Raw genomic sequence first — 23,849 nt, 5'->3', positions numbered from 1 at the left:
AGATAGCAATTATTTATTAATTTTTAGACAAATATTTACCAGGTGCCTGGCACTATACTAGACATTAGAAATTTGACTTTCACCTGATATCTTTTAAATCTTCATACCACATCACACTGACATCTGAGAACAGGGTGAGAAATTTTTCTCAGAGAAAACACAAGTCTAAATTCAAAAATAAACAAATAGTATTTGTGTGATCTTATACCATTAATCATTTTGTCTGTCTTGATCATGCCAATTCTAAGATTTCTCTCATTGATGATTTTCCTTCTTTGCTTAAATTCACTTTTCCTATACCTAGACCCAATTATCATATGCTTCAGGCTGTCCCCCTCTATCCCCTCTCTACTGCTGAAATGGAATCAATCAGAAAAAAAAACATAAATATCCCTCACATTAACCAATAGGATCAATGTGCAAAATAAAGATAACCAAGGTCTAACAATTCAGGCATGATTACTGACAAAAAGACTTATTCAGTCCTATGTACCAAAGGTACATGAATGACTCTGCTTAGACTAAACATGCTTTATTACATTTCTCATTGTCCAAATTCACAACAAACGCAAAGGTTCCAATTTTCTACCTGTTTAGGTTGGATATAGATACAGGTATAGATTTCATGTTACAAATCCTCAGAAGTCTAGTTGTTGTTGTTTTCAGTTGTGAGAATACACATCTTTGTATAGTCTATATAACTTATTTGACTCAACTATATGGGCCTAATAATAATCACTAATTATTTTGTGGCTTTAAGAGATCTCCTCAGCCGAAACTGGTTTGGCTCAGTGGATAGAGCGTTGGCCTGCGGACTGAAGGGTCCGGGGTTCAATTCCAGTCAAGGGCATGTACGTTGGTTGCGGGCACATTCCCAGTAGGGGGTGTGCAAGAGGCAGCTGATCGATGTTTCTAACTCTCTATCCCTCTCTCTTCCTCTCTGTAAAAAAATCAATAAAAATGTATTTAAAAAAAAAAGAGAGAGAGAGAGAGAAAGAGAGATCGCCTCAATTGGGAACCAGTAACTCAGCCCAGTTTTAAATCTTACATAATAAAAATAACTTGTATTTATTGGGGGGGGGGGAGTCAATAAGAATGATTAAGCTTATGCACACATTTACAACTACAGTTGTAGATCATTTACTTCCATATTTTGTTTTAATGGTAACAATAAGAAGAAAATTCTGATTTTTTCCACATACATAGTTGCAAATATAACAGCTTTTTTAACAGCTCACCTCCCAATTTCTATATATTCCTTAAAAGAGGAATGGTGTGAAGTTTTTGTTTCCAATTTGAATCATTAACAATATTTCTAAATAACTTATGTTCCAACCATAGCAGATTACAATTTTACACATCCACAAGTGACTCACTCCAGAGGCAGACTCAGTGAGCACCAAAGCCCCACCGAAGTAAGTTCTGCTCCATAGCAATGTCTCCTGCACAGCAGCTCTCCCACTGTAGTCACAGCTGGTCCTCACAGCCAATCGGCCAGGAAGTCAACTCCTCCCAGTGAGACCAACAGCAATCAAGGCTCAACTACACGATAGTAGCACACACCCCACACAGGGGCACACCTAGAGTGCCTAGCTCAGGTCTGGCAAGGCTGTGTGATGGGGCTCTAAACAAGACACCTAATACACAAGGCCACTACCAATTCTAGGAGACATAGCAGCTCTACCTAATACATAGAAACAAACACTAGGAAGCAGCCAAATTGTGGAGGCAAAGAAACATGTCACAAATGAAAAATGAAAACAAGCACACTATTTGGTACGGAGTTCAAAATTATGGTTATAAGGTTACTCAAGGATCTTCATGAGACCTTCAAGGATCTTAGTGAGAATGTCAAAGATATGAAAAAGGACCATTCAGAAATTAAGCATACACTAACAGAAATTTATACTAATAAAAGGGTAATATGCTAATTAGACCAGATGTCTTTCAGACATCCTTCCGGACAAAGTCATGGTGGTTGGGCCAAGGCAGTGGCAGTTAGGGGCGATGAGGCCAGCAGGGAAGAGCAGTTAGGAGGATCAGGCCAGCAGGCAGGTGAACAGCTAGGAGCCAGCGGTCCTGGATTGTGAGAAGGATGTTGACTGTCAGGGATTGGGCCTAAACCAGTAGTTGGACATGCCCCAAAGGGTCCCAGATTGGAGAGGGTGCAGGTCGGGCTAAGGGGTACAAACCCACTACTCCTATGCACAAATTTCATGCACCTGGCCACGAGTATTGTATAATTGAAATTTGCTAAAAGAATAGAACTTAAATGTTCTCACCAAAAAAAAAAAAAAAAGAAAATTTTAAGGGTTAATATGTCAGGTTGCAGATGTGTAAACTAACTTGATGAAAGGAATTCTTTCACAGTACGTATGTATATCAAATCATCACATTGTAAACATTAAATATCTTAACAATTTTATTTCAGTCACATCTCAATAAAGCTGAAAAAATAGCTTTCTCATATTTTTTAACTTAAACAAAAGAATAGATATGCAGAAAGCATAAAGTCAAATTACCACAGAATATATTTCTGATTTTAAGGAACCACAATAAAAGCGACGTTAGAGTCACAAAATTCTGGCCTAGTCCAGTTTCAACTGGGTTCCTTCCTATTTAGTCTTCTTGGCCTCCGGGCATCTTCTTTTCTCCTTGGCATGAGGAACTGACCCACCAGTCCATTTTTTTTTTTTTTTTTTAACCAAAGAAATGTGACAAATCACCTGCTTTAGAAAGTCAGTCCTTTCCAGAATTTCAGGTGAAGCAGACAGTTCCCAAGTGATTTGCCGGGCAGTGTAATTGATACCCTTTAAGCCACAAGGAGTGATTTTCCAGGCTTTGGTGATGAGCCCTTCCTAGCTCTGAAGTCTCTGATGATGGTTCATTTAGAAACCCTCCCTGCCATTCACCCAAGGGCCGTGGTCGGCAAACTGCGGCTCGAGAGCCACAGGCGGCTCTTTGGCCCCTTGTGTGTGGCTCTTCCACAAAATACCACGGCCAGGGTGAGTCTATTTTGAAGAAGTGGCATTTGGCTCTCCAAAGAAATTTCAATCGTTGTACTGTTGATATTTGGCTCTGTTGACTAATGAGTTTGTCAACCACTGACCCAGGGAATTGTCACTGCATTACGCAGCTGTGATGAGGAAATTCTTTCACCAGTACCTCAGCCTATCAGCAAAAGCAGAACCCAAAGAGACTGAAGATTCTCTCTGATTGAAGTAGACTTCTTTTTTCTGATACTTGTCAGATTTTAGTAGCCAATTATAAAAAGAAGGAAATTTTCTACACCATGAGCATGTTTCTTAGTCTTAATATTTTTCCAATTCTTTTTTTCTCTAGAGGAATCCCCCTCTTCCCACCCAAACGACTGTAGTCCAGGGTACAATGTCAATTCCATTGCACATGTAATGACAGATTTGTCAGGGTTCAACTTCTATAGTTAAGAAATAATGTGAGCCTAAACCAGTTTGGCTCAGTGGATAGAGTGTCAGCCTGCAGACTGAAGGGTCCCAGGTTCCATTCTGGTCAAGGGCACGTACATTGGTTGCAGGCACATCCCCAATGGGAGGTGTGCAGGAGGCAGCTGGTCAATGTTTCTCATTGGTGTTTCTAGCTTTCTATCCCTCTCCCTTCCTATCTATAAAAAAGAAAAAGAAAAAGAAATAATGTGAATGGCTTTATGTTGTTTCACTCACTTGACACACTTTTTCCATAGATTTCCTATTATAATTCCACTTTGTTTTGTTTTGTTTGTTAGTTTGCTTTTAAATATTTTTTAATATATTTTATTGATTTTGTACAGAGAGGAAGGGAGAGAGATAGAGAGTTAGAAACATCGATGAGAGAGAGTCATCGATCAGCTGCCTCTTGCACACCCCCACTAGGGATATGCCCGCAACCAAGGTACATGCCCTTGACCAGAATCGAACCCGGGACCTTTCAGTCTCCAAGCCGACGCTCTATCCATTGAGCCAAACCGGTCTCGGCTGTTTTTAAATATTTTTTAACTAATTTCAGGGAGGAAGAAAGAGGGAGAAAGTGATAGAAACATCAATGATAAGAGACCATTGATTGGCTTCCTCCTGCATGCTCCTCACTGGGAACTGAACCACAACTTGGGCATGTGTCCTTGACCGGAATCCAACCTGGGACCCTTGAGTAAGCAGGTTGATGCTCTATCCACTGAGTCAAACCGGCTATGCTATATAATTCCCCTTTGATTCTTCAGACCCTTTTATTGAATTCTGATTGCTTCATCATGTGTTAACCTCCAATCTAAGGTCAGTTGTTGAATTTAGCCCTTTGATCTATGGGAGATCAAAGTCCTGTTTTAGATGGGCTCTAAACACACCCCTTTTGGCTTCTGACAAAACAAAACAAAACAAACAAAAACTTCTCTCCTAAAAGCTACTAGTATGCGTCACATTAAACAGACCAGAGTCCTCCAAAATTCTTACTCTTAGTCTACAGCTTTCATAAGACATCCTCTTAGAGCAACTGCCACCTAAGCTAGATCTCCTAACCTCTGTTAAAAAACAAACAAACAACAACAAAAAAACTAGTCTCTATTCTGTGGTTATTTGTCATCAGTAATCATTTTGTGGGCAAGAGGGGTTTTATGGGATTTTTTTCCATTCCTTTGGAAAAGAAATAGAAGAGAGAGTCTTTAGGTTTATCCTCATGGGGGCTTTGCTATAACTTCTTACAGAGTTCCATCCAGTGATGACAATGTTGCTTGATTGGCCAATAGACCAAAACCACCAGAAAAGCAAATAAGAGCATGCTGAATTTTTTTTTCTTTTTTATTCAGTCACAATATTGTATTATACAAATAAGTACTAAAGAAAAATTAATCCAGAGACATATTGAAATAATTTATACCTCAAATTTTTATATTTAAACAGCCAATTCTACCTGTTGTTATGTGGACTTCTCAATGAAGTCCAAGTATGTTTAATGAGTTCAAATATGATATCTTGTGTTGACAATGTTCATGCAATCCACAATATTCAGTATATTTCAATTAAATGAGAGAGAGAAAACTGAATTCCCCATTTTCATGACAATTCAATATTAGCTGCTAGAAATACATACATAGAAATACACACACACACACACACACACACACACTCACACTCACACACTAGAGGCCCAGCATACTACATCATGTACGAGTAGGGTCCCTAGGCCGAGCCTGCGATCAGGGCCATGTCCGATGCTCTGCAACGCCCTGAGACACCCTGCAACGCTCACTGCCCTGCTACTCCCACTGCCGCCCCACAACACTTGCCGCCGCCGCCCCACCATGCTCCGTGAAGCTCGCCACCGCCACCCTGCAATGCTCACCGCTGCTCAGCGCTATACATTCACCGCCACTCACTGCCCGCCACCCACCACCCATCACTCAACAGTCTCCAATCACACCCGGCCACCGCACCACCCCCAGCCCCGTTCACCATGGTTCCCCGTTCACTGTGCTGTGATCAGAGCCTGCAGGGCAGGGTGAGGGGCTCAGTGTGTGTGTGTGTGTGTGTGTGTGTGTGTGTGTGTGTGTGTATGTATAGTCCGGTGAATGAATTCATGCATGGGTGGGGTCCTGCTAGCCTGGCCAAGGGGAGCGGACATGGACGGTTGGCTGGCTTGCCTGCTGGTTAAACTCTTGGTCTAGGGGACAATTTGCATATTAACCTTTTATTATATAGAATATACACTGAGTGGCCAGATTATTATGTGTTCAGAGATCATAATAATCTGTTCACTCAGTGTACACACACACACACACACACACACACACACACACACTAGGGGCCCAGTGCATGAATTTGTATGTCTTGGAACTGTGGGCCACAAGGCTGCAGTAGGCACAGGGGCAGGTCTCAACCCATCCTATTTGCCACATGCTGGCCCCTCCTACTGTAGCCCCCTGTCTGCTGACAGCCCCGTTCCTGCCACTGCCACTCCCACCCACTGACAGAGCCAGCCCTGCTCACACCCACTGATAGTACAGAGCAATTGGGGCCAGCACTTGCAGCAGGTATGAGCAGGGCCAGTGCCATCAGCAGAAGCGGGTGGCAGCTGCTTCCCTGATCACCCCTCATGAGCAGGGGGAGGTGGAGAAGCCCTCATGGGTGATCAGGGCCAACAGCTGCCACTCACACCTGCTGATGGCGCTGAGCGATCAGGACCAGTGCCAGGCACCAGCAGCAGGTGTGAGTGGCAGCTCCAGTGCTGGCAGTGGATGCAAGAGGGACCAGCGCCTGCAGCAGGTGTGAGTGCTGGGCGGGACCGGGGTGCATGGGAGCAAGGATTTTCAGTAACCACCAGAGGCTCACCCCAATGACAGCGACTGGTGCCCTGCCTTGATATGGCACCCCCACTCACCTGCTCCACCATCCCAACTCAGCAGATGCCTGACATGGTTTGCACACACACCCTAGTGGTCAGTGCATGTCATAGCGACCAGTTGTTCTGAAAATTCTTTGCTCCCATGTGCCAATGTTCTGCCTGGCCCTCACACCTGCTGCCAGTGCCAGAGCTGCTGCTCTCACCCACTGGTGGTGCCTGGCACCAGTGCCGATCACTCGGCATCATCAGTGCCTGTGAGCAGCGGCTGCTGGCCCTGATCACCCCTGAGGCTTCTCCATCTCCCCCTGCTCCTGAGGGGTGATCGGGGTAGCAGCCACTACTCACACCCACTGAGAGCACAGGCCCCAACCACTCCACACCATCAGCGTATGGGAGCAGCAGTGGTAGGAGTGGGGCTGCCAGCAGACAGGGGCCTGAGGGCCACAGAAGGAGAGGCTGGGTGGGGTCATGGAGAATGGACTGAGACTGGCCCCTTTGCCTACCACAGCCTCAAGGTCCACAGTTCCCTTCAAGGTGCATGAATTTGTGCACTGGGCCCCTAGATAAAAAGCCAGCGACCAGAATGCCATAACAACCAGAACAACTGGTAGCTATGACACCCACTGTGGGCAGTGAACCACTGGATCAGGGGGTGGGGCCAACAGGCCAACCTCCTGGAGCCCCTCCCCCCAGTCAGCCCCATCCCCCATGGGCCCTACCACCCCACTCAGCCCACAGCCCCTCCCCCCAGCCGGCCCCACTCCTGATAGTCCCTCCACCCCAATTTCCTGCAGCCCCTCCCCCAGCCCAGCCCCACCCCAGATTGGCCCCCCCATCCCAATCAGGGGCAGGGCCATCCAGCCAACCACCCATGGCTCCTCCCCCAGGCACTGGCTCCTGATTGGTCCTCCCAACCCAATTCAGGAGCAGGGTCAACCTCCCACAGTCTTCTCCGGGCAGGCCCAGCCCCTATCTGCTGATTGGGGCTGGGCTGGCCGGACCCCACCCGTGTATGAATTTGTGCACTGGGCCTCTAGTATATACATATTGGCTGCTAGATTTCTGAATTTCCATGACACAACAGCCTTCTCATTACACTCTCCTTTTATGGTGCTGAGGTCTTGATATGGAATAAGATAAGTCAGCCAGAACTGGGTTATAAACCTGCTTTATTACAAGTAGATAGTAGACATTGAGAATGATAGAGTAAGTAGAACTTTGAACAGGTGAAAAGGAAACAAATAAATCAAGAGTATGCCCAATAATAAATTTCAGAGTCGGGGCTGCAACACCAGGTAATTATCAGGAAAGGGGACTCCCTGGGGAATAGTGCAAGATAGCAGTGCTCTTCCCATTTTGTTATCCGCAGATTTAGACCACACTGAATGATCAACACTATGTCACGATCATCAACTACCTCCAGCTATATATACCTACACCCAAGTTCTATTTAAATCATAGGTGTGAAGAACAGAAAGCAACAGATTGTTCCTAGCCCTTGGAGAGGCTGGTGAAATATGTGTGGATCAGTCCAGACTGGGGGTACTATTTTCCTGCATAGTCTTCGTTATCCAGTCAATGTAGTTCTTCACTCGTGTATAGATCCCATAGGTCCCACATTCGGGGCCCCAGGACACCAAGCCAGCTACATAGAATTTGGTATTTTCATTGGGGACCGGTAAAACAAGGGCCCCCCCACTGTCCCCGCCACAGCTATCAACACCTTTCTCTCCTCCAGCACAGATCATGTTGTCAGTGAAAACATAGCTTTTTAGATCCAGTTTTGGATTTGTTACCTTCACCTCTTGGCACTTTTGTAAAGGAGTAATGGGTATCTTTGCCCCTTGGAGCCTTACAACATGATCTCTTTTTTCGGTTCTGCCCCAGCCTGAAATCAGTCCCACGGTTCCCATTGAGGGGTCGTATGCTGAGGATTTGCCTGGCAGGCAGATAAGGGACACAGTGGGTCCCATTTTCACTGGGTCTTTAAGCCGTATCAGCGCAATGTCATGGTTAAAATTACTCCGTGTGTCCGGGTCATTTAGGAAGGTCCAATCCGGATGAATAATCACACGTTCAGGAGTGAGCATCTGGGCATTTTTCCGATTGTCACGATTCACTGAAGTAGTCCCAACATACATTTCTGGATTCCGGTTTTTCTCCACGACATGGGCAGCTGTCAGCACCCAATACTCATCAATGAGAGCCCCACCAGCCCGTGGGCTTGCAAAATAGACTTGCCAAGGGAAACTTTTAATATCTGCAGGAGATCCTCCAAATATCCTCTGTGTTCCTACAAAGGGCACACTGGGAACTCCACAGACTAGGAAGGAACAAGAACAAGGTTGGGAAGGAGCAGAAATAGATTGCTAGGCTCCTACAAGTCCTCCAACTATTTAAAAACCTGCCGAGCTTCAGAGCTCTCTAGCACAATGTAGCCAACCCTGTGTTTGGTTCATCTCCGTACTTGACTCGTTCTGAACATACCTAAGGACCAAACAGCCCATGTTGCCAATTCTACAAACAAGGCTATGGGAAAAGACTGGGTAAACTGAGCCAGTGTGTGAACTACTACTGCTTCACGCTGTGGACAGCTTGACTCATGGCCCTGTAGACCTCATCCCTGGCTCAGCGGGTTGGGCCCATCTGGGAGCCAGGCTGGAAAACTCTTTTCTCATACAGACAGTAGAAGAGGCAAGCATTCTACCTTTGTCTGATGTCCAAGTCAAACACTTATCACCTTCTTTACTGAAGTCCTAATTACAGCTGAGTCCCTCTTAGAGAGCCATGGAAACAGGGCAAAGGGAGGGTTCTCTTCTTTCATTTCATTCCCTCATTGATTGGTTCTAGGTTTGATCACTTGCCATTACCCAATATTACTAAAAATTAGTGTTATTTCAGGTAAAGTTGGTTTACCTAAATCCCTTACTAGTCAGCCTGACAGACTCTGGGTTGAGCGTAACAGGCTTAGGCCACAGACCTGGGTTCAAAGTCTATCTTTGCCCCTTACTAACTTTGTGAGGTTGCACTTAATTCACTCATCTGTAAAATGGGACTAATGATACCTACTTCGTAGGGTTGTTGTGCGGACTTAAATGAGATAAATTCAATTAACTAGCCCAGGGCATAGTAACACTGTTGTTACTACCAGAATCATTATTATATTGGCTTTGCTTGAGAGCCTTCTCCTGCTCAACTCTGATCTGTCTGCAACCCCTCATTTTTTTTATTGTCTTTACCTCACTGAGCTGAACTCTGGTAGGTCCAGATTGTTAAGTCCTTTCCCAAGAGGATTACAGCTACTTTCCGAGGTTGACTCACTCACCTGTACCAGTGGCTATGCTTCCTACCCAAGCCTGAGCCCTGATTACCTGGAACACATTGTGGCAGCTCTGTGCCCAGCACATCATTCACCCAGCTTCCGTTTCCAGCACAGTGGTACTCCCCTGGAATAGCACAAGAGACAAAGGACACACTCACCACCATATCTTCTATCTTCTATTCCCCCCTTTCATTCAGAGCCTCAGCTTCTCTGGGATTTGAGGAGGGGATTAAGTCATATAAATTAGGGGGGAAATCTTGGTAACAACTTACAAACAATTTCTCTGGCCTCTGTCCTGCCTAGGGAGGGAAAAGAATTCTCTCCAAAGTGGAAGGAAGAGGGTTATGGCAGAGATTGGGAAAGCGCTTCAAGAGGGAAAGTTTTTTAGATTAATTAACTTAATTTAAAACAATGAAGTGGAGCCGAAATCGGTTTGGCTCAATGGATAGAGTGTCGGCTTGGGGACTGAAGGGTCCCGGGTTCGATTCTGGTCAAGGGCATGTACCTTGGTTGCGGGCATATCCCCAGTAGGGGGTGTCCAAGAGGCAGCTGATCAATGACTCCCATTGATGTTTCTAACTCTCTATCTCTCTCCCTTCCTCTCTACAAAATCAATAAAATATATTTTAAATAAATAAATAAATAAATAAATAAATAAATAAATAAATAAAACAATGAAGTGGAGCCTAAACCGGTTTGGCTCAGTGGATAGAGCGTCAGCCTGCGGACTGAAAGGTCCCAGGTTTGATTCCGGTCAAGGGCATGTACATTGGTTGCGGGCACATCCCCAGTAGGGGATGTGCAGGAGGCAGCTGGTTGATGTTTCTCTCTCATCGACGTTTTTAGCTCTCTATCCCTCTCCCTTCCTCTCTGTAAAAATCAATAAAATATATTTAATTAAAAAAAATGAAGTGGAACAAACTATGTCTCATCCAGTCCTTCCTCTAGCACTACCATGGCCTCTCCATCAAGAAAGCTAGTCATCATAGCATGGTGACTTAAAGCTGGAAGTATTACTCCTGTGGTTCTACATTACATAATTGGTCAAACACTGGAAAATCACATAAAGATGGATATTGTAGGGGGAACTCCTGCCTAGTTGTGAAGCTGAGCTAGGTGATCTCTGATTCACTATAAATAATCTGATGGAACCTACCCTGTTTCATATGAAAACTATGTATTTAGAATAAGCCAAGAGTATCTCCTTCATTTCTATGCAAACTCTCTCCAGCACAGAAAGATTATGTGACCCTTTCTCTCTCCTCTCTAGTAAAAACAAAACAAAAACCTACCACTTTCTTCATTCTGCATGTAGTAATACGGCTCATCACAAGTGTAGCGAGCAACAGAACCAAATATAGTATCTTCTGGTTCTTCAACTTTACCATTCTGAATGGGATCAGGAGAGCCACAGTTCACAGCTACAAGAGGAAGGCAGGAGAGTGATGACCAGGATAGACATTCTTCCCAGGAAGTCATTGGTCATTAGGCCAGTTCCCTCCTCCCAGCCATGTCCTTCATTCTGCTCCACTCCTACATCCATCAGTACACCTGGAATCATTCTCCACACCAGCCTCTCTGTAGCCATGCGCTCCACCTGGGATCACTCCCTCCTTTCACTTCAACTAGCCCCTTGAAAGGTACAAGGAAGAATCTGATTTTCAATGGTTGGTTGAAGCTCCTGCAGAAGCCATGAATGGTGCTATTAACTCTACCAAACCTTTTTTTTTTTTTTTTTTTTTTTTTTTTTAAGAAATCTGCCAGTTTGTCCTGGGACCCACACAGAGTTGGGACTTCATGATGGCTTCCCTTCAAAAACCCAACCCACTCTCACAAGCCTGAAAGGAAACCATACATGTGAATTTTGATGTGCTGATCTTTCTATTTCTTTTAGGAGGGGGGGGGGCAAAAAGTCCCATTTTAAAGTAATACATACGTTCACACTTCAGTTTGGAATTACTCCACTTTCCATTGCTTTGACAAGTAGAATAGAAATATCTCAAGCTATCACTTTCCTAGAGAAAGATAGACATCACCATTAATTTATAAGGAGGGATATGGGGAATTAAAATGAAAAATTGAATCAATCTTTGGCCTTGAATCAAAGGGGAGTCTTCACCACAAAAACCTCGGGGACGTCTTAGCACAATGACCCAAAGCACCCAGGAGTCGGGGCTAAAAGACGAGTTTGCCCCAGCACATCAGCTCCCCTTCCCCAGGAGGACTGAGGCCACAGAGAGAATGCCAGGCTGGCCAAGAGCTCTATGACTCCAAGGAAGGTTCTGTTTATGCTCAAACAAGAATATTCAGTAATAAGGAAATTCCAATATGCTCATCTCACCTAAGGATTAGGAAAAAGCCTCTAACAGTACTTTACCTGTACAACTTCGAACCCCTCAAGACAGGTTATCATCACCACATCTTTGAATACATATTTTTCCTTCTGTGGCTCCCAAACAGAATTGGCAGTGAATTCTTTAGCACAGGGGATTGCTTGGAAAGGACAGGAAAAATAATTCACCAAATAGGTGGGAAATCTCTGTTCTATTTACATCATTCTCATACTCTGTAAAATTATCCAGTCATCCTGATTTCTAATATTCCAATATGGAGATATCCTATCTAATAAAAGAGTAACATGCAAATTAACCATCACCCCACTATGCACCAAGCCATGCCCCACCAGCCAATCAGGAGTGGGTATGCAAATTAACCCAACCAAGATGGCTACGGCCATGGAGTGAGCAGGAGGCTTGGGTTTCCCTGGCAATGGAGGAAGCCAAGCTTTCTGCACATCCTGGCAGGCCCAGGCCTCCACTCAAGGCTACAAAGTTTCAATTATAGAAGATAAATAAATCCCAGATACCAGGACCTCTGCTTGGGTTGCTGGGAGGATGTAGCAGGCTTGCAAACCACCACAGGCCCCTCACCCAGGCCACCCCACACCCCAAGGGAACCTCCTTCATGTTCCAGGACACCCTTCAGGGCAAACCAGCCAGCCTCCACCTGTGTACCAGGCCTCTATTCTATCTAATAAAAGAGTAATATGCAGATTGACCATCACTCCAACACACAAGATGGCTGCCCCCATGTGGACACAAGATGGCCACCACAAGATGGCCAGCAGGGGAGCACAGTTGGGAAGGATCAGGCCTACAAGGGAGGACAGTTGGGGGTGATCAAGCCTACAGTGGAAAGAAGTTAGGTGTTCATGACAGGATGTAAGCTGACAAGGTCCTTGCATCTGAGGGATCTAGCAGGGCTGGCCCCCTACCCAGACAGTTTTCCCTGACTTGTTTGGATGGCGATTATCAGTAGAATAAGAGCAACCTTTCATGGCTTGCCAAGAAGTCTGTAACTATTTACTGAGATTTGCTATACCAAGAATTTGTCCTTCTGCTCTGTCCCTTAGAGATTAAGAGGAACAAAGAATACATTCCTCTTGACAGACCTCCTATTCAGTGTTTTATGTATAAGAAGCATTGCACAGTTAATAAACTTGCTACAGTTCCTCCATGACTTGTAACCCTCCGACCCCGCTTTCCTGTCTCTCTTTCTTTTCTCAATTCCCAACTCCCTACCTCAGCCCGGTTCAACCTGCCAGGCAGGCCCTGGCAGTTAGGGGTGACCAGGCCTGCAGAGGAGGGAAGTTGGGGGCAACCAGGCCTGCAAAGAAGGGCAGTTGGGGAGGGGGACCCAGGCCTGCAGGGGAGGGCAGTTAGGGGAAAACAGGCTGGCAGGGAGTGGTTAGGGGATGATCAGCCTGGCAGGCAGAAGTGGTTAGGGGCAATCAGGAAGGCAGGCAGGCAAGCAGTTGAGAACCAACAGTCCTGGATTGTGAGAGAGACATCCCTCGAGGGGTCCCAGATTGGAGAGGGTGCCAACTGGGCTTAGGGATGCACACACACACTCTGCTCCCCCTCCCCCCGCATGAATTTCATGCACTGGGCCTCTAGTCTAAAATAATAAGGCATTACTAACTAACTGCCCCCCATTCACTGGTCTAGTTGAAGTATTCCTAGATATTGAAGCATTTCTAGCAACCACTGACAGGTCTAGATCTTGCTAAGTAACGGAGAGTAATCAGAATACTCCTCTCTACAACAATCTACCTGATTTGGTTTTACATTGTCCAGGCACTTTTTATAGCCAACCAAAAAACAACTTTTAGATTACTCACGATCTCCACGATAACGAAGTTTCCAGCCCTTTTGCTGCCCTGTTTGGTCAGTTTGAAAGATGATATCAAGAGCATTACTATTGGTCTCAATATTTAGTGGCCCAGGGAATCCATTTCCACAGTAAGGACCAAATTGCTGGTCTCTTGCTACAAACTGAAAGGACACAACATGATGAAATCAGAAGAGAGAAAGGACAAAAAGAAAGAGGTAAAATGAAGAGAATAAAAGTAAGGGAGATAAATAAAAATAGTATAAAATAAAACAAAGGGTGGGGGGGAGAAAGGAAAGGAGGAAAAATAATTTATCTTCAAAAAGAAATTTCTCTGTGTGAGTTAGGAGGAAAATTAATCATCTATCACGCACAACTAAACTGTCAACGCAGTTGCCCTCTGAATCAGCTGGTTCCACATCAAAATCTTCTCTCCGCACAGTCACCACCACTTGGAAACCCTGCTCCAACAGGATCTGATATTCACACCTTGAATTCTCTGGGTATGGATTAGGATAATTGGGACTTGTGATCTCCCCAATCAGTTCAGTGAACACATTCCCACTGCAATTAACTAAGAGGGGAAAAAAGAGAAAGGAGAAATCAAATACAGGCTAAGCAAAGGAGTTCCTACCCTATCTATGATTCCTCTTATAAACTGACAGTCCCCGTCTGGAGCTCATAGGCAGCAAGTATATACCCAGTACATATTAGTGGACATACCCCGTGCCTATTGGGTTTCCATCACATTGCTTGTGACAGAGCCTTTCATAGTGAAGAAGAGTCACAGATAGTGACTCTTCAAAGGCATCTAACTCTCTTCTCCAATTAATTAACTTGATTCTGGAACCTTGTCATCTTCCACTCTTGTGCCCTCCAACCCTCTATTAGCTAACTAAGAATAGATGCCAAATCAAGGCTGAAACTAATAAAAAAAAAATTGGAAGGGTAGTTAAAGCCCTTAACCGAAGCCTGAAGCCAATCCAAATCCCAGGGACTATGCACCCGTTCAATGCCAAACTGACCTCCACAATTTTTCATATCATCATGGAGGAAGTATTCTGGGGGGCAGGAGCAGAAGTAACCACCAATGAAGTTGTTGCAGAAGTGACTACAAGGGGCATCTGAAAAGTCTGTGCATTCATTGATATCTACAAAAGTAGAGAAAGGTTGAGGTCAGGGGCAAAAGACCTAGAAAGAAGAGTGAGGTTAAACCCAAAATGTCAAGGGCAAGAAAAGTTTTTTAAAAAAGGACTGCTGTTTAAAGACCTTCAGTAAATCACATTTCAGCAGGGTATTATTCTATATTGCTCTCCTGAAACATGACTCCCAAGTTGTGCCTTAGCATTGTACAGCTATAAGGGAGCTCTCACTGCCAGAGACCCTTGACCCTTCTCATAAACGAGCATTTTGGCTCCAAAGAAAATACTCCACAAGCTAAACATGATGATATGTCTTCTGCAGGGACAAACAATGAATACATTTATTACTTTGTATGATGTTGGCACTTCTGTCTAATCTAATAGTTTGGCTTTATGAGATGTTCTAACTTTATTTTGGGTGTGTAGAAGCACACAAAATTTGAAGGTTTGTTGGCCATATATTGAATGGGTTTGAATAGCACACATTCCTTGCGTGAGTCTTGGCAAGTTATTTAACATTCTTTGTCCTCACTCTCCTTATCTTTAAATGGAGATTATAATATCTACCTGGAAAAGTTGAGGTGAAGATAAAATTAATATAGGTAAAATTCCTTATACAGTGCCCGCTTCATAATGGCTCTCAATACATTGATGTTTATTATGTATTGTTAACAGTATCATCATCACTCCTAATATATGATCATGTGTTTGGATTTCATAAAGGCAACTCATAAAGAAATCTAAGGCAAGTCAACACTTTTTAAGAGTTATAAATGCTCTTTATTCACTGCACTGCTCAATGTCTATCCTGCTTCCCTTAACTGGATCAATGAGTCAATAGAGACGGCTGAGCCTTACCTACGGCAACATAGTATGCAGCAAACCCAGTGAAACGTTCTTCATTGGAGAAGTCCGACTTAAAGATCACCTGGATTTGATTAGATGAGACTTGGAACTCTTCCACGATTGGGGAGTTGGGATTCTTGCTGGTCCTCTTTCCACAGACTTTCCCTTCTTCAACGCCTCCTGATATTATCTAAGAGAAGAGTTAAAAAGAAGCTGGAAAAGGGAAATTCTTTGATACAGATGTTAGAGGGAAAGGGACAGGAAGAGTAGAAAACATACCACCTCATGACTATTTAACTCCAGATCACCCTACGCCTGTGGCACTCCCTCCTCCATCTTATTTGATTCCCCCAGCCCTTTCCCATATATTATAATATACCTGCACCGAGTCATAATCACAGTTCTCTGACAGCTCTATGTCCAGATGGGTGAAGTAGAGATGGATCCCGTACCCTTCAGGAACTTCTATATCCCAAGTTTTCTCTGCCTCATTGGGGTATGCCTGAGGATAGTTAGGGGACAGTATCTCCCCATACATAGTAGGCTCGGCATAAACCCATGGCAAAACGGAAAACAGGACAATGCACCTAAAAAAAAAAAAAAAAAAAAAAAAAAAAAAAAAAAAAAAAGCATATGAAGAGATGAGTGACACCAGTACAGCAGACTAGTGCAGAGCTCCAGCATTTGTCACAGAGACAAGGAGCACAGTGTGGGGAGGAGAATCTTGGGTTGGAATTAAATAAAGAGGCATAGATCAAATCAAAACCCAGGCTTCAGAATTGAGCTGTTTTCTTAAGAAGATGAAGAGAATGGAGTCCATGCACATCTCTGCAGACTGATGGTCACTTACCACATTGTTGGCAATTTGTCCATCCCTGGTGAGCAGTATCTTGGACCTGGCTGTCAGCACCTCTGGACTTTGAAGCTAAAGGGGGTGGAGGCAGGTCTGGCTGTATTTGTCTAACAAACACAGGCAACTGCTTTGGAGAGTCACCTGTGTTTAGTGTTGCCTTCATAAGAATAACACACAGGTTAAACAGTTATATCACCATCAAATGATCCCTATCTCCTCACACCCTCCCTAGTTCTATCGATACCTCAATTAGCTTTCTAAACTAAAACGAAGAAATCCTATCCTTCTCCTGTTGCTCTCTAGACCTTATCCCAGTTTTTCTCCAAAAGAATGAGAACTGCCCTAGCTGGTTTGGCTCAGTGAATAGAGTGTTGGCTTGCGGACCCAAGGGTCCCAGGTTTGATTCTGGTCAAGGGCACATGCCCAGGTTGTGGTCTCAGTCCCCAGTGTGGGGCATGCAGGAGGCAGCCGCTCAATGATTCTCTCTCATCCTTGATGTTTCTATCTCTCTCTCTCTCTCTCCATTCCTTTCTGAAATCAATAAAAATATTTTCTTTAAAAAACACACAAAAGAATGAGCACTTGATCCCAGTTTTCTTCCTCCTCTGATCTCTTCCTCACCCTCACCTCACCCCACCCCCCCATCCCAGCCCCAACTTCATCAGTCTCTCTCCTGCTCTCACAGAACAATATCACCATTTCCACTCACGTTTTCAGAAATCTTTCCCCATTGTGCCCATTCATCTAAGGCATGCTCTTCCTTCTCTCTCGACAGTGATTCTACTACCACTTCAAACCTTTACTATATTTGTCTTTACTATATTTATTATTGCATGCATTTCTATTGATATTCCCAAAGAGCATTGACGGAGCAAGAGCTTCTTTCACTAGAGTAGGCAGTGACCTTGGGAGAACTGGTCTAAGACAGGGTTGGGTGGGGAAGGAAAAAGGGGTAGCTGGATGACAATAAACATAAAAGGAAAAGAAAGTTATTCCCTTGCCAAAACTAGTTCAGCTCAGTGGATAGAGCGTAGGCCTGCGGACTGAAGGGTTCTGGGTTCGATTCCTGTCAAGGGCATGTACCTTGGTTGTGGGCACATCCCCAGTAGGGGGTGTGCAGGAGGCAGCTAGTCGATGTTTCTATCTCATAGATGTTTCTAGCTCTCTATCCTCCACCCTTCCTCTCTGTAAAAAAACAATGAAATATATTTTTAAAAAATCAATAAAATATATATATTTTTTAAAAGTAGAAAGTTATTCCCTCAATTTTCTACATTAATTGTCCAGGAGACAAGGTTTCCCCTTTCACTAAAAAAGACAAGCTATCATCTTTCCACAGAAAAGTTTTGCCAAAGGGGTGGGGTAGACCAAATGTAAATCCTGAAAACAGTACTAAGCAGTGGGGTGACGTGAGGGTGGATGAAGTACCTAAGAGAAATAGGTTTCAGTATCTATATTTTGCCTTCTTTTTACTCTGCTCTTTCCAACCCTCCATCTTTGCCCCAAACCTTTGTATGCAAAGTTTTCTGCCTCTCTTTTGCCTCTATCAAAGCTCTGCTCTTCGTTTTTAAGGTTTTTACCTTCAGAAGCTGAGGGGAGCAAGTGGGTCAGTCCCCTCTCTTGTCAGTGGGCATGCTGGGCCCCCCTGCCGGCTCCCAGGGAGAGAAGTACGGGGCCTGGATGCTCTCTCTGCAGGAACCTCTGCCGGCCTCCCTGTCCTGGTTCTGTTGATATGATTCTCTACCCCAGTGTGCATGTCTGAAATTCCCTGACCTAAACAAGAGGGGGCTGGGAGACCAGGACATAGGGAAAGGGTAACTCAGCCTTGATCTTAGAGCTCCCTCTGCTTTTGAAACAAGAACTACATATGGTTCTCAGGCCTGTGATTCCTCTATCCAGGGCTACTGAGGGGGGGAAAGGAGGAATGGGGAATTTCACCGATTGCCTAATGTTCTTTTTCAGCCAAAGGGTGTGTTACAGAGTTTTCAGGGAAGTCAGGTGATTTGTGGGAGAAGGAGGGGATTAATGCTGAGTGGGGGAAGGGGGGGCGGGGAATCAAACCCAGAAAGCCCAACCCTCCAGTTGTATATGAATCATGAGTTAAGGGAAAATAGTTATCAGTAATGCAGGTCTTCTCTGCTTTTAAAGCATATTTAATGGTTGGATAATGGCACGCCTAAACCCAAACTGGTGTGGGATAATGCTTTTTTTTTTTTCTTCCTAAAATCCCCTCCATATCTCCAAACATCTGAATTCTATTCACCAGTCAAACCCCAGTTCAGACACAATCCAGAGTCCCTTATCCATTACCCTTGAGTACAGACATGTTTCGAAGTTCATAATTTTAAGATTTTTAGAAAGACAGTGCAGCCGAAACCGGTTTGGCTCAATGGATAGAGCGTCGGCTTAAGGACTGAAGGGCCCTGGGTTTGATTCCGGTCAAGGGCATGTACCTTGGTTGCGGGCATATCCTCAGTAGGGGGTGTGCAAGAGGCAGCTGATTGATGACTCTCTCTCATCAATGTTTCTAACTCCCTATCTCTCTCCCTTCCTCTCTGTACAAAATCAATAAAATTAAAAAAAAATTTAAAAAAGACGGTGCAGTACATGGACCCAATATTAGGTAACACCTCTTCCTCTCCCTCCCTTGGAGGGCCTGGGAAAACATGCCATTATCAAACGTTGATAAACAGATTGATCTTCACAATAAGTGGAATAACTAAAATTATAATGTAGTTATAATCATATATTACATTTAAAAATTACTTATAAAACTAGGTGCTTCCTATCAGTTCAGTCAGGTTTTGTTGCCAAGTGAGTGCTGGATGGACGATCCTTTGTCTTTCCTGTGGCTGCCCAGCATTGTGACCGTCTTTACCACGTTTGGGGACTTCCTCATCGTGAGTCTGGGGAACAAAGCCCACCACCCAGAAGAGACGATGTACGTGAGGGAGTGTGTCCCTCATCACTCTAGCAGCCCGAGAGCAGCCCATGCACTCACGCCTCCATCGGAGACATCTGCCTAGGCTTTGAATCCAGAAGTAGTAATGCCAAGAAACAGGGACTCTAGATCCTCTAGGGACTGCGGTGGCTGCAGCAAGACGGAGGCCAGGAGGTTGTGCTTGCTAGCAGCATCCAGAATCAAGCCCCTGTGACTTAGCATCACAAGCTGAGGTATCTAGAACACAGCAATGGCAATGGCAGCAGAGCAGCCATATTCTGACTGTTGCTCCTGCTGGGAAGCTTCCACGCTTGGCTCTCCAGCTCTTGGCAATTCTGTGAGCAGTCCGGGGCCCCTTTAATAAATTCCTCATCTGCTGAAATCTACCATAGTTGGTTTTGGTTGCTTACAACTAAAAACAATGCTGAGTACCTGAGGAATAATGGGTTGAATGAGCCTCGGTGAGTTCAGATCATTTTCTAAGTGTTTTCAGCTGTGTGGCCTGAGAAGTTACTTAACCTCTCTGATCTCCAGCTTCATCCTGTGTAAAATGGGGATAAGATCACCTACCTCAGATCCAACTATCATTTTCAGGACCTGTTATAACCATGATGAAGTAAGATGATCCATGCTAAGCATTGATCATATATCTGGCACTTAGTAAGTCCTTTATAAATAAACAACAAGTTCATTTCCAAATACCAACAGTAGCAGTAGCAGCATCATTCTACTCAAGAGCTTCAGTAGACAGCGAGGAAAAAAAGAGAGCATCTTACCAAATTGTCCAGGATTCCTCCTCCTTTTACTTTTGAATTCAACACTTGTGAGAAAAGTTTGACTCTCTTCCCCTCATGTTTGTTTTGTCTTCTTTCCTTAAATTTTGCCATCCAAGTGAAATATTTCATTTTTCTCCCTAAAGCTTAAGGAGACAACAAATCACACATGTAATGGCATCTCTGAGTCCCGCTTCCTTTCCCAGTTCAGCAAGAACTCAAGCCAAAACTTCTGTGTGTGTAAAAGAATTCATTGAGACCTCAACCAAGATTGGAAGTTGGAGGGCCTGTAGGGGGAGCTCTCACACACTACAGGAAGAACTCTTGGTAACAGTCCTAACTCCTCTTTCCCTCTACAAAAAAAGTTTACTCTTCCTTGTTTTAGTGAGGATGCACATGACTTGCCATGACTGCATGTTCCCAATTGCAATTCTCTTTTTCCCAAGTAAATCCTTTTTGTGGGAGGAATATCTAGCTGACTTTAAGTCCAACTTTAAGTGGCAGCTTTAGAAAGAATAGGGGCCATGTTACATAATCTACTCAGTAGTATGGGGATTTATAAAAACAGCGGTGCTGATTGTCACCCTCAGGGTGATAATGCTGACATACAGAGCAGAAAGTAGAACCTTACGTGTTAAACTTAAATGTAACTCACACACTTCTTCATGGTATGATTGGACATTTTGGAAGATAATCACTAGTGTTCTACCGAGTCATGATTATCATGTTCACAATGTTAGGGTCATTCAGGGGGCTGAGGAACAGCATCCCACTTCCCATTCCAAGTTCTAGAGCAGGGGTGTCGAACTCAATCAGAGAAGGGGCCAAAATCTAAAATCCAGCCTAAATCGCGGGCCGAATGGTTTACTGAACAGTCATAAACTGACAATGTTAATCAGAAATGTGAATTTAAAATGAGTGGAACAATCTTTTCCTTAACAGTGCTGTTAACCAACTCACATGCTATCAAGCAAAACAGTAATATTGGTATCAAGCAAAACAGTAATATTGGAATGTACCTAAAATGCTCATTGTTTTGTTTTCTGGCTAGATGTCTGACACCGTTTTCCCCGGATCAATGAGTCAATGTTTGGTTTTATTTCTTGGGCTGTAGCAACCCGCAAAACAGCATGGAGGTTGTCATCGGTAATGCGTGATCTGTGCTTGTTTTTGTTCAGATTCATTATTGAAAACATCTGTTCACAAAGATAGGTGCTCCCGAACATGTATAGAATACGGGCAGCATGAAGTCGGAGCTCTGGCATTGAGTCAGGGGGCAGTAGAGGGTAGAAGTCCTCAATTTCAACATCCTGAAACCTTGATTTCAGGCCACTGTCAGACTGAAGCTCGATTATCTCCATCTGAAGGTGATGGGGCACATTGTTGACATCAACTGTAAAAGGATTGGCAAAGATGTCAAAGCCTGAGTGCTGTGTTCTAAAGTCAGAGAAGTGCCGCTCAAATTCACTTAGTAAACAGCTAACTTTGGTAGCCAGCCGACTGCAAGGAAAAGTACCAGAAATAGTGGTTGAGATACTCAAACAAACGGGAAAGTGGGCAAGATTGTCCTGTTCCAGTTGGGACTTCCATAGTTGAAGTTTACGCTGGAATGCTGTGATCATGTCAGACATCTTCGTGATGACTTGTTTGCGTCCCTGCAGCTTCAGATTCAGTTGGGCGAGATGCTCGCATATGTCACACATCATAGCAAAATCACATAGCCAGGCGGGATCCGACAGTTCAGGCAAGGGCTTTCCTTTACTTTCCATGAAAAGAGCAATTTGTACTCTGAGCTCAAAAAATCTTTTGAGGACTGCGCTCTTGCTCAGCCATCTTACTTCTGTGTGGTATGGCACGTCTCCATGCTCTGCACCCACCTCCTGTAAAAACTGCTGGAACTGGCGATGATTCAGGCCACGTGCCCGTATAATGCTAATAGTTTTAATGACTGTGGTCATTATGTCATTCATGTCCAGAACTTTTCCACACATAGCCTCTTGGTGGATAATGCAATGATAAGTAATCAAGGGTGTGTGGCAGTGACTTTTTTGCATTCTTTCCTTCATTAGTCCAACCAAGCCTTTCTTTTCTCCGCACATTGAAGGTGCGCCATCGGTAGTTAGCCCCACCAACTTTTCCCAGGGTAATTTAAAATTATTTATAGATTTCTCCACAGCCTCAAATATATCTCTACCAGTCGTCGTCCCATGCATGGCAGCTACATCCAAAAGTTCCTCAGTGACAGAGAGGTCGGTCTTCGTAGCACGTATAAAGATGGACAGCTGCGCTGTATCAGTGTTGTCTGTGCTTTCATCGATAGCAAGTGAAAAAGCGAGATAACTGCATGCCTGTTCGGCCAGCTGTGATGATAGATTTCCTGAGAGTTCTTGAACTCTATCTGCAATGGTGTTTCTTGACAAACTGACATTTTGAAAACTCTGTATCTGGTCTGGGCATACTTGCTCACACACTTTTAGCATGCATTGCTTCAAAAAGGCACCCTCTGAAAAACACCTTGAAGTACTGGGCAATTTCTTCAGCCACTATAAAGCTTGCTTTCACTGCAGCATCATTTTTCGCTGTAGCCTTTGTAAACATTTGCTGCTGTGATTGTAGTTTGCCTTTTAGTTCTTTAACAATTTTATGCTTTTCTTCCAAAGTATATTTGCCATACTTAACATTATGTTTGGTGTCAAAATGACGACGTATATTGTACTCTTTCATCACCGACACTGTCTCATAACACAATATACACACTGGTTTGCCCTCTCTAAGCACAAACATGTATTCATTTTCCCATTTGTCATTAAATTGTCTGCCTTCACCGTCAACTTTTCTTTTCCTGGACATTTTGGGATCAATATTGGCAGTAAAAGATGTAGTTTATTGGAAATCTGCGTTAGAAGGAAAAAGTTGAAAACTGCACAGGGATAGCTTGATTTGGCAGATGGAGTGGAGAAAAAAAAAGTCAGTCAATAAATGCCTGGCTGGGTACAGATAGCAGATTCTGTTGCGATTTTTATGCCTGCACTTTGTGCCAGGAACTGGCAGCTTCTGCTGTGTATTTTTTATGCCCGCACACTCACTCTCTCCTCTGCTCTGCCACCCGCACAACCACATCAGATGCCGAACTATAGGTCACGCCTCCTGAATCTCACGTGACTTGTTATCTATGCGCATGCGTAATAGATAGCAAGTACTGCGGCCGGAGGCTGCCTGCGAGATCACAAGCCTCCTATGTCACCGCGCGTCATTGTGATGGAACGCAGCGGAGTGCAGTGATGACAGCGCGGTGCGGGCCACATTGCAAGGTCTGGTGGGCCGGATTTGGCCCGTGGGCCTTGTGTTTGACATGTGTGTTCTAGAGAAACTGGAAAATAATACAAAAGCAGCAAATAGAGCTCCAAGTATTCTTTTAAAAAGCAATAAAGGTCAAAATAGAGGACATAGGCTC

The 23,849-nt window shown here is 44.2% G+C and overlaps 1 protein-coding gene across 2 annotated transcripts; it reads right to left on the bottom strand.

Moving 5' to 3' along the window:
• Window positions 1-7,500: 7,500 nt before the first annotated feature.
• C1S (complement C1s) lies at window positions 7,501-18,432 on the bottom strand. Of its 2 annotated transcripts, none has more exons than XM_036458638.2 (12): window positions 18,262-18,432; window positions 16,679-16,838; window positions 16,208-16,415; window positions 15,841-16,018; window positions 14,866-14,991; window positions 14,215-14,414; window positions 13,851-14,004; window positions 12,048-12,163; window positions 11,607-11,685; window positions 10,963-11,091; window positions 9,720-9,794; window positions 7,501-8,671 (listed from the first exon to the last, which is right to left on the bottom strand). In XM_036458638.2, exons 2-12 carry the CDS (start codon window positions 16,699-16,701, stop codon window positions 7,875-7,877), a joined length of 2,085 nt encoding a protein of 694 aa, XP_036314531.1. In that variant the 5' UTR covers window positions 16,702-16,838; window positions 18,262-18,432; the 3' UTR covers window positions 7,501-7,874. The 2 variants fall into 2 exon arrangements, with proteins under 2 accessions (XP_036314531.1, XP_036314530.1); XM_036458637.2 differs by having other exon boundaries at window positions 16,679-16,753.
• Window positions 18,433-23,849: the final 5,417 nt, after the last annotated feature.

The sequence above is a fragment of the Pipistrellus kuhlii genome, unplaced genomic scaffold (assembly GCF_014108245.1).
Source record: "Pipistrellus kuhlii isolate mPipKuh1 unplaced genomic scaffold, mPipKuh1.p scaffold_m20_p_3, whole genome shotgun sequence".
Taxonomy (NCBI): Eukaryota; Metazoa; Chordata; class Mammalia; order Chiroptera; family Vespertilionidae; genus Pipistrellus; species Pipistrellus kuhlii.
The sequence above is the reverse complement of the archived record's forward strand: the minus strand, read 5'-3'. Positions and strand labels throughout refer to the sequence as shown.